The sequence below is a fragment of the Musca autumnalis genome, unplaced genomic scaffold (genome assembly GCF_047663935.1).
Source record: "Musca autumnalis isolate F117 unplaced genomic scaffold, ASM4766393v1 scaffold_5, whole genome shotgun sequence".
Taxonomy (NCBI): Eukaryota; Metazoa; Arthropoda; class Insecta; order Diptera; family Muscidae; genus Musca; species Musca autumnalis.
The window spans coordinates 7,541,514-7,552,190 of record NW_027412088.1 but is presented as its reverse complement, the minus strand read 5'-3'; the positions used below and the strand labels follow the sequence as shown (position 1 = coordinate 7,552,190).

Below are 10,677 nucleotides of genomic sequence, written 5' to 3'. Positions count from 1 at the left end.
CTTGTTGACTGTAAATTATTTATTTAAACTTCAACTGCCACTTGTAATAATCCTTTTCCTATTTGTCTGCTGTTGTGGTCTTTTGAATTTTTTGCTCGCACTGCACTTTTGAATTCAACGAAATTCCAAATTGAAATGATGATTACATTTGCTTGACTTTATGTACCGAACCTTGTTGAGACAGTTATGAGCAATGGTCATTACCATTAGAATAGCCATTACATGAGTGTGTGTTTTATTTGTATCCCATTGTGCTGCCGCCAATCAGAAGACCTTCAGAATCAGTGGTAGGCAATTAATTAAACACTTGTTACCCGTAATATAATTAGGAACAATTTACGTTGTTGTTTTGTTGACAAAATCAAATCCAAGTCAATAACGCTAGACGACGAAACGGCGAGTGTATGTGTCTGTGAGTGTAACATGGACCCGTTTCCTTTGTTTTCAATTAACGAAGACTTTTCAAATTCAAATTTGCAAACATTTGTCTCACCAGTAACCAAATCAACTCAAATCATCACAAATTGAATTTAGTTGGTTTGTTGCTGTGTTGGGCGTTGGGCATATTGGAGGATTGGAGTCGCGAAACCAAAAAATGGATTTCGATAACGTACTTACAGAAGTTGGATCCTTTGGATTATATCAGAAAATTATTATATGTGCTGTTCTATTACCAGCTGCCCTGCCTTGTGCATTTCATGCTTATAGGTAGGTGAGCAAGGATTAATTTGCTTGTAGCTGCAGTTGTAGTAGTAGTGTCATATCTCTGTGCGTGTGTGAACACTCTCCAGAAAGTTGAAATAAAACCAACGTAGTCAATTGTTTATTGCAGCAACGCCGAAACATTGGTGTCGTACTCCAGAATTGGAGCCATGGGTTCAGGATTACACTGACTTAGTAGTGAATTTAAGTATTCCCATTAAGAACGATGCCTATTCAGAGTGTCATATGTATGCGAGAAACTATTCGGATATTGTGCGATATCTGGAATATCGCACACCTTTGGACTTGCAAAGGGATAAGGTGTGGAATATTGGAAATCCAAGAGGTTCAAATATGACAACATGTCAATATGGATGGCATTATGATAGATCTCAATATCCTGCAACCGTTGTAACAGAGGTAATTTATATTTAGTATTTGTTTATCATTATCCTTAAACAGGACATCATCAACAGCAGATTATTTTGAAAACCATAAGTTTTTGTGTGCAAATGGATTTGACAAAAAGGATAATAATTGTGTCCATAAACATCCCAGAAGGAACAAGGGATATTTTTCTCATATCAATGAGTTCATCCTGATTCATATTAGCCTACCTACATTTTGTTGCCGAGTCCGAACCGCGTTCCTCAATATACCAATTATAGAGAAAAAGGACATATTGCCGATTTTTTTGATTCTTTTAATTTTCGTGAATTAGAAGGATTTTTAGTTTGTAGTGCATTTCAAAATTTAGATAATAGTGAAAGTTTTTTATTAATAATAAATTCCGGATAGACCTTTGTAATATTTTGGATAAGTCCTTTTTATTTTTTGAAATTTTGTCTCTTGAGGCGAAGATCATTTTTAATGATTTTTTTATTAATTTTCTCGTTTAGAGTTAAGCTTGATGATCGGAAATTTTTTGCAAGTGAAAAAGGAAAGCCAAGAACTCGAACCCACACAGTCACTAAATTACGTGACCTGGTTTCGCTGTTAGTTGAGCAGCTCTTCAGACGTATCTACTGTAGAATGGCTTCTCTGTCCTAGAACTTTTCGTTTTTCAAAAGCAAATGTGTTTTTATACATTAACGGATATTTGGCCGTTGAAAATGTATTTTCTTCACGACAAACGCTTTTTTGCGCTGCCTTTGAAGTTATGAGTTTTGGCTTTGAACGCTAACACGCCCTGACAACATTTTTTTGATATGTTTTCAAGAACTTGGGTTCAAATCCAAGCCGGACTCAGCCTGTTTTTTATTTTCTGAAATTTTACCTGTTAAGGCGAAGATCATTTTTAATGATTTTTTTTAAATTAATTTTCTCGTTTAGAGATAAGCTTAATGATCGGAAATTTTTTGCAAGTGAAAAAGGAAAGCCAAGGACTCGAACCCACACAGTCACCAAATTACGTGACATGGTTTCGCTGTTAGTTGAGCAGTCCTTTTTGGTTATTACATTTCTATGATTTTCTTTATTTTCTTTCAGTGGAATCTTGTTTGTGACCGAAGTTATTTGGTGACACTGGCTCTAGTGGTCTTTGGAATTGGTGGCCTTTTTGGCAATTACATCTTTGGTTACTTGCAAGACATGTGGGGGCGACGTCCCTCATTTTATGCCTATTTACTACTTGAAATTGTCGCATGTGCTGCTAGTGCTATTGCTTGGAATTTTGAAGTTTGGTTAGGCCTCCGATTTGTTGTTGGTCTTACCGTACCAGCTATACTGGCAAGCCCTTATGTCTTGGGTAAGTATTATTTACATACATATGTATGTACATTCAGATCTTTTATATCACTAAAGTTTCAATATGTTATTCCAGCAATTGAAATGGTTGGCCCTGAGAAGCGAGTCTTTTGCACAATTGTCTCTAATATCGCCTATTCGTGTGGACTGGTTCTGTTGGCCGGTGTAGTTTATGTGGTGCGCGACTGGAGATATTTAACCCTGGCTGTTTCACTGCCTCTACTCTTGCTGTTTTCTTGTTTCTTTGTTTTGCCGGAATCTCCTCGCTGGCTGATGGCTGTAAATCAGCCCCGTAAAGCTGCCAAGGTCCTTAAAGTGATGGCCCGTGTGAATGGTGTAACTGTTGTACCAAATTTTGTCAAGCTCATTGAAGAGCGTTTTCATAGGGCCCGTGGCCCGAACCAGCCGACCTCCTCTCCTGGCATCTTGGATTTATTTCGAACCAAGAACATGTTTCGCAAGACAATGATCATCACCTTGATTTGGTTTGCAAATACTAGTGTTTATGTCGGTTTGAGTTATTATGCCCCAGCCTTGGGAGGCGATGAGATATGGAATTTCTTTTTGGCTGGAGTGGTGGAGTTGCCGACCTACATTTTACTATGGCCTGGACTAAGCTATTGTGGCAGACGTTCTATTCTTTGCATATCCATGCTGTTGGGTGGTATAGCCTGTGTCACGACGTCGGTCTATAGCGAGGATACAAACATTATGCTTATATTATATTGTATTGGCAAAATGGGTATATCTTCAGCTTTTGTCGTATTACCATTATTGGCATCCGAAATCTACCCAACTGTGGTAAGGGGCCTGGGAATGAGTTTTAGTTCTGTTATAGCAATGATTGGCCCCATTGTTATACCTATAATAAATCATATGGGTCAGGAAATGTTGGTGCTGCCATTGATCATTATGGGTGGTCTTTTGATTGGTGGTGGCGTTTTAAGTCTTTTCTTGCCCGAGACTCGGGGTAAAAGCCTACCCCAAACTATTGAAGAAAGTGAATCGATACCTTTGAGTTTTCTGCCTCGATGTTGTGGCGGCAATAGTGTTCCTAAAAGTAATCTGGACAAAAGTACAAACCATAGACGGGATTGTAATAATAGTCATATGGTCTGTAGTATATGTAAATCTGAAATTAGGAGTCGTAGAGTGTAGTTGTAAATGTGTATTTTATGAAGTAAAAATAAAATTTTTGTGTAATTTTTTTTGTGGTTTCGTTTCGGTAGTTATAACATTGGGTTTATGACTGATCTAAAATGTGCCTTATAGAAATAGCGGGTTTTAAACAAATCGCTTTTTCAGAATATTTGCAATCGTCCGTTAGCCTTGTCAATTTTCGGGAACGTTGATCCAATTCGGCGAAGATAGAATGGGGTTGCACTCATTGAAATAAAATTCTCGAAGAATTTTCTTAGTCGATATCGGATATTAATAAATACACATTTTTGTTCGAGCTTGAGGTCTTGATGTTTTCTTTATTCTTTAATGATTTTTCCAATATTTCGGAATTAATTAAATTCCATCTTCAGGGAGTATTGATCTACAAATAAAAACAATGTACGACTTATAATCTATATCACAGCATTTGTTACAAATAAATAAAAATTGTATAATTACAGAAAAATAAATAAAAATGTATAATCACAGAAAAATATAAATAAATCTTACGTGTAAATAATAAAGCAAACTTAAAAACTAGCGTAGTATGTCTACCATCGTCAAAATTTAGTATTGCACTGATTATTATTTACGAATTGCTCGATCGTTTTTCTGTGTTAGGTATCTCTAACAGTATGCTGTATTGTCGGTGTCTGTTTTGCTGTTTATTCGTTTTGTTGTTGGTAAGCTGTTTATGTGGAGCATCTCAAGTGTAAGTCTTTTGTTGTAATGACTCTCTGCTTGTAGCACTCTCACTCCATCGATGTTGGGTATGTGATTATGATGTTTGCAGTGTTCGGCAAGCGCTGTTTTTTGTGTTACATTTGTATTCCTTAGCTTTATGTCGGACTTGTGTGCCGACATGCGTGGTTTAAGCTTATTTTTGGTCGTACCAACATATAGCTTACCACAATTTTCTTCAGTATTACCTCAACATTCAATTTGATAGATCACATTATTTCTTTCCATTTTTGGTATCTTATACCCCGTTTATATATAACCGGATTTAACAAACCGACTGGGTTTCAAATGTCAATTCCATTGCTTATATTTCAAACAAATCCTCATAAAGAAGGTTAACCCTGCAAAAAGCTCTAATATAAACAGCATATTACTTTTTACTTGGCTGAATATTGTTTTAGTTGTATTGTTTGAAGTATGGGCTATTGTATATTTGTTGTTGTCATACATATTCGATTTTTCTAATCTTTCTGATATATTAGGTATATATATCAGTGATTTGTAAATTTTTGGTGATTTTTCTTCTGTAGGTTCTTTTATATTTTTCGGTTTATATTTATTCAATAAAGAGTTGGTTAATTGGAGTGGGAAATCATTCTGGGTAAGTATTTTTCTAATTTTGTTCTTATTTTCAGAGTGGAATTGTTTATCGCTTATATTCATTACTCTATTTATTAGGTTATTTGCCGTATTGATAATGGTTCTTTTTGTATGTTTTGAGTGGAAGTTTATAAGCCTCCCTGAGGCTGTGGGTTTCTGGTACCAATTTAAGTTTATTTTGTTGTCGAAATTTCTTATAATTAATGTGTCCAAATATGGAATTTTTCCGTCAATTTCTTTTTCCAGCGTAAATTTTATGTTTTTATTAAAGTTATTCAGCTTAGTCAATGTTTCTTCTATTGCATCTTCCCTTACTATTGCAAAAATGTCATCCACGTATTTCGTCAGTATTTTTGGTTTTGTTGAAAGTTATCCCAATGAAGTATCAAGTAATGATTCCATCACTAAATCTGCTATAATGGGGGACGCAGGGGAACCCATAGGTAGTCCAACTTTCTGTTTATACAATTTCTCTTTATATTTGAAGTATCTGTTCTCTTTAATACAGAATTTCACAATGCTCAGGAACAAGTTTTTTGGTATTATAGTATATTGTTGAATGTCATTCCATCTATTTTCTATTATTTGTAATCCTAAATCTACAGGTATGCTAGGAAACAACGAGACCACGTCAAAGGAAACCATTTTTTCATTCTCGCAAATCGTCATATTCTTAATCTTATCTCTAAATTGCACCGAATCTTTTATGTTATAAACTGAGTTTTTTGTCAGGTTTTTAAGTATATTTACTACGTATTTGCATAACTTGATTGAAGGCGAGTTTATCGATGAGCAAATTGGTCAGATATGATGACATATCAGCGCATCACTAAAGATCCAACATCGAGTTTACAAAAGAAAAATAATGAATTAGTGGAAGAATTGTTCAAAAACGAAATTATCACAACAATGGAGAGAAAACGATTGAAGACAGACGTAGCTACCGCGCCAAGGATATATGGATTACCAAAAATTCACAAAGACGGTTTCCCCTTCAGACCAATTTGCTCATCGATAAACTCGCCTTCAATCAAGTTATGCAAATACGTAGTAAATATACTTAAAAACCTGACAAAAAACTCAGTTTATAACATAAGAGATTCGGTGCGATTTAGAGATAAGATTAAGAATATGACGATTTGCGAGAATGAAAAAATGGTTTCCTTTGACGTGGTCTCGTTGTTTCCTAGCATACCTGTAGATTTAGGATTACAAATAATAGAAAATAGATGGAATGACATTCAACAATATACTAAAATACCAAAAAACTTGTTCCTGAGCATTGTGAAATTCTGTATTAAAGAGAACAGATACTTCAAATATGAAGAGAAATTGTATAAACAGAAAGTTGGACTACCTATGGGTTCCCCTGCGTCCCCCATTATAGCAGATTTAGTGATGGAATCATTACTTGATACTTCATTGGGATAACTTTCAACAAAACCAAAAATACTGACGAAATACGTGGATGACATTTTTGCAATAGTAAGGGAAGATGCAATAGAAGAAACATTGACTAAGCTGAATAACTTTAATAAAAACATAAACATAGCGATTATGAATCTTCACGTAGGGAGCTACTCACAAGTGAGTTGCAGTTCACTTTCACCTGCTCGAGCTATTACGATTGGGCAGGGAGGAGCACAAAAAGTGAACAAGGGTTGACAAGTCGTAAAATGGAAAATAATGGCGCGACTTGTGAACCCTTGAAATAATAATTTGTGTTACCATACCGTCATTTTTTGCACAAATAACTTTGGGATTATTAAATTCTTATTTTTTGCATAAAAAGTAAATAAATTTTCAAATTAATAAACATTTCTAGCAAGAAAAATGTCGGTTATTAAAAATTAACTGTAAAAGAACATGAATATTGGTAAAAGAAAATACTACATTGAAACAACATGGCAACATCTGTAACAGCTGTTCTTTTGTTTTGACAGATATGTGAAAATTGTTTATTTACACTGAAGAATTCGTGAAATTTATTGGAAAATCGTAAAAAAGTGAACAAATGTCGTTTAAAAACGTCATTAAATGGCTACAATAAGTAAATGTTTAATGTTGCATTTTGGGTGATAACAGAAATGGCAAGTTCTGAGGAATACCAAGGAAATGGAGTGGAAGCTGTACCAGCGATGTTAGGACATCACAGGAGATCAATGATTGGTTCAAATGAGGTTCAGCATTTAGCCAATTCCAAGAATTGTAAATACAATCCGTGAAACATCCGATATTTTCTCCAGTATAAGAACCAATTCTATGAATGCTAAATATAATTCCTAATGCTTTCTTCAACACTTAAACCAATTTAATGAATTTTAAATACAATTTCAATAAATTTCAATTGTAATTCCAATTTTTTTTGTTCATGGCATATAACAACCGGTTCTTAAAATACTATTCCAGGAAATTGCTTGGTGTAGATACCATTCCACTGGGTTATCGACGATGACGTGATTAAGATCTCAAAATGGTTTGGATCTTTTTGGGGCAACGGTCTGGACTTATATTCCATCAAAATATTTGATTCTATTCAAGCTTGAGGGCAAGTGATTGGACATGTCATCTTTTTAGCACCAGCACCCATTTTTTCCAAGACTGCGACCTAAAAATTCCAAATCGTGTACATTACTCTCCCTAGGAACAAGAATCGCAGACATGGGTTGCTCCAGATTGGGTCCTTGTATATTTGTGAACCGCTTTATACAGTATGCACCTTTTTGATCTGTCCATACCTGAAAACGGGAAACGCTTTAGTTACAGTACTTGCTTGGGCGTTACCGTGAGAGCCATCCCAATCACCATCTAGTAGGTTGGCCCGACACACTAGGTCCATCAAGAATGATCTTCACTTTCTAGAGAGGAAAGCCCAACGATACAGGAGAGAACCCCTTGCTCAACAAGCATTTCAAGTAGGTTTGTATAGCTTTCACATAGTCGCAGTTTCTAATGTAAACAAATATAGTGTGAATAAAGTCCACCACAAACCAGAGTAGTTTTTGCTCAACTATACTCGGGATATTGCAGTCGTCTAAATTCTTATAGGGCAAATGTTGATAGCACCATGCATAGCACTCTTCGTCTTTTAAAGGTGCGATGCCAAACCTAGTCATTTAACTTCAGTGGATAGTTACATCCCATTCTTGGAACTGAAGTTAGACCCAATTTTGTACCAAATTCTGAAAGAATTCAGAGATTCAGACCGAATTCGTAAAGAACTCTGAAAAAATGTTAGCGGTAAATGTCCTAATATTTGTTTTTGTCGAAAACATATTGCGATTAAAAATATAAAGAAACTCTTATCACAATAAGGTAGAATCTATTCCATTTCCAATATTTCAACCATCTTTGATGGTCATCCTCAGGGATTGGCTTTCAAAAACAAGAACATTTGTTTTATGCAACTATAAACAATATGGTAGAAATTTATAATAACAATGATATTTCTTTCTTTTTATAAGAATAAAAACAAAAAAATTTTAATTCTTAAGTTGACCTCAAGCCAAAATTAAAACCAAAGAAAAAAGCGTCCAAAGGTCAACAATAACCTCAAAACATAAAAAATGTCTAATTATTTTTTGTTGCTTTCAACCTAAAATACAATTAATTATCATTACAGATACAAAAAATTCGTATTTTTTAAAATAAATGACCACACTTAAATTTTTTTGTTCAACTCACTTTGATTTCGGTAGTGAGAAATTTCAGCACAAATTTGCCTCTTTTTCTCACTTTTTTTACATTTGTAATAGCTAATTTTTTCACGAACGTGAGTTTTGCTTACCCTCTTGTTGTTTATAATAAGGGAAGAGTGAGAACATAACAGCACTCACGGCGATATGATGTTTATAATAGGGGAGGAGGCGAGAAAGAGAAAACTCACTGTGAGATGCCGTTCATAATTGGGCTGAAAATTTACGCTGGAACAAGTAAAAAAGTATCAGTCGGCTTTGCCGACAGAGATATACCCTCAGCCTGTGTATATTGAAAAATTTTTTTTCGCAAAATATGTATGTATTTAGGGGGTTTTAAAAAATTTGGGCGTTTGAACAGACAAAAATGTTGATTAGGATTAAAGATCAAAAGTTTTGCGGAGGAGATACTAAAAGGAATGGATCGACATTGATCGTTATGGAAGTGGATCTCCAGCCGCAACATATGGTGCCATAGGGGGTTTTTACACTCTTCGGTCTGTTGCCTCAAGAACTATGGACTTGCCCCTAAAAAACTTTTACCATCGTAAATGAGGCAGCGAATGCAAGTTGCTTCAACAAAAATCATAATGATTCGATATCAGGTCTTAAAGTGAACTTATCCGAAATTGTGTGTGGGAGGTACCGGATGGAGTGGACAAATATAGTCCATATTTAAACCTGATCTATATCTGGTAGCTATATTAGGTTGTGTAAAGTATAGACCAATTCGGCCACACCCTTCCAGAGTTACCGTAGGAACAATTTTTCCGAACATTTTTGAACTTTTGTGGGGGAGGTACCTTAAAGAGTGGACCGATATGGCTTATCCTTAAACTTAAACTATGTTTGGACAAAATATTACTAAGACCATATTTTGGACCGAATCAGCATAGCGTTCGAGAGTTATGTTGCGCTCCAACCACCTTACACGGTGTCATAGGGTTTTTTGCAACTTTCAGGCTATTTTCTCAGGAAGTATGGACTTGCCCCTGATGAAACTTGTACCGTCGTATGAAGGGCAGTGAATACAACTTGCTAAAACAAAAATCAAAGCGATTCGAGAGATGGCCCTAAACTGAATTTTTCCGAAATTTTGTGTGGGAGGTACCCGAAGGAGTGGACCTATTGAGACCATATTGGAACCTCATATTACTCTTGTAGAAAGTTTACACTATACAAAGTATGGAGCAAATCAGTCACTCCCTTCAAGAGTTATCGTGCGCACAAACTTTCCGAACATTTTCGAACTTTTGGGAGGGAGGTACCGGAAGGAGTGGACCACATCGGTCCATCTTCGAACTTAAACTAAGTTTGGGCAAAATATTACGAAAGCCAAAATTTGAACCGAATCGGTTCATCTGTTCGAGAGTTATCGTCGCTCCAGCCAGCAGGACAGACAGACAGACGGACGGACATGGCTAGATCGACTCCAAATTGTCTGAAACACATTTCGTCCAAACATACTTGGGGTCTAAAACCATTATTTCGATGAGGCACATTTTCATCGTATCAAAGTGTATATACCCTCCTTAGCCTAAAGGCTGAGGGTATAAAAAGAAATTGACGGGAAAATTCCATATTTGGACACATTAATTATAAGAAATTTCGACAACAAAATAAACTTAAATTGGTACCAGAAACCCACAGCCTCAGGGAGGCTTATAAACTTCCACTCAAAACACACAAAAAGAACCATTATCAATACGGCAAATAACCTAATAAATAGAGTAATGAATATAAGCGATAAACAATTCCACTCTGAAAATAAGAACAAAATTAGAAAAATACTTACCCAGAATGATTTCCCACTCCAATTAACCAACTCTTTATTGAATAAATATAAACCGAAAAATATAAAAGAACCTACAGAAGAAAAATCACCAAAAATTTACAAATCACTGATATATATACCTAATATATCAGAAAGATTAGAAAAATCGAATATGTATGACAACAACAAATATACAATAGCCCATACTTCAAACAATACAACTAAAACAATATTCAGCCAAGTAAAAAGTAATATGAT

The 10,677-nt window shown here is 35.3% G+C and overlaps 1 protein-coding gene across 2 annotated transcripts; it reads left to right on the top strand.

Moving 5' to 3' along the window:
• Positions 1 to 500: 500 nt before the first annotated feature.
• On the top strand, positions 501 to 3,652 carry Balat (Beta-alanine transporter). Of its 2 annotated transcripts, none has more exons than XM_073957991.1 (4): positions 501 to 708; positions 816 to 1,122; positions 2,191 to 2,449; positions 2,525 to 3,652. In XM_073957991.1, exons 1-4 carry the CDS (start codon positions 596 to 598, stop codon positions 3,604 to 3,606), a joined length of 1,761 nt encoding a protein of 586 aa, XP_073814092.1. In that variant the 5' UTR covers positions 501 to 595; the 3' UTR covers positions 3,607 to 3,652. The 2 variants fall into 2 exon arrangements, with proteins under 2 accessions (XP_073814092.1, XP_073814093.1); XM_073957992.1 differs by having other exon boundaries at positions 539 to 708; positions 833 to 1,122.
• The last annotated feature ends 7,025 nt before the right edge of the window (positions 3,653 to 10,677 follow it).

Coding starts and splice junctions, on each gene's coding strand:
- Balat (XM_073957991.1), top strand. CDS start 596: ATGGATTTCGATAACGTACTTACAGAAGTTGGATCCTTTGGATTATAT. Junction 1,123..2,190: donor CTGCAACCGTTGTAACAGAG/GTAATTTATATT, acceptor ATTTTCTTTCAG/TGGAATCTTGTTTGTGACCG. Junction 2,450..2,524: donor GGCAAGCCCTTATGTCTTGG/GTAAGTATTATT, acceptor ATGTTATTCCAG/CAATTGAAATGGTTGGCCCT.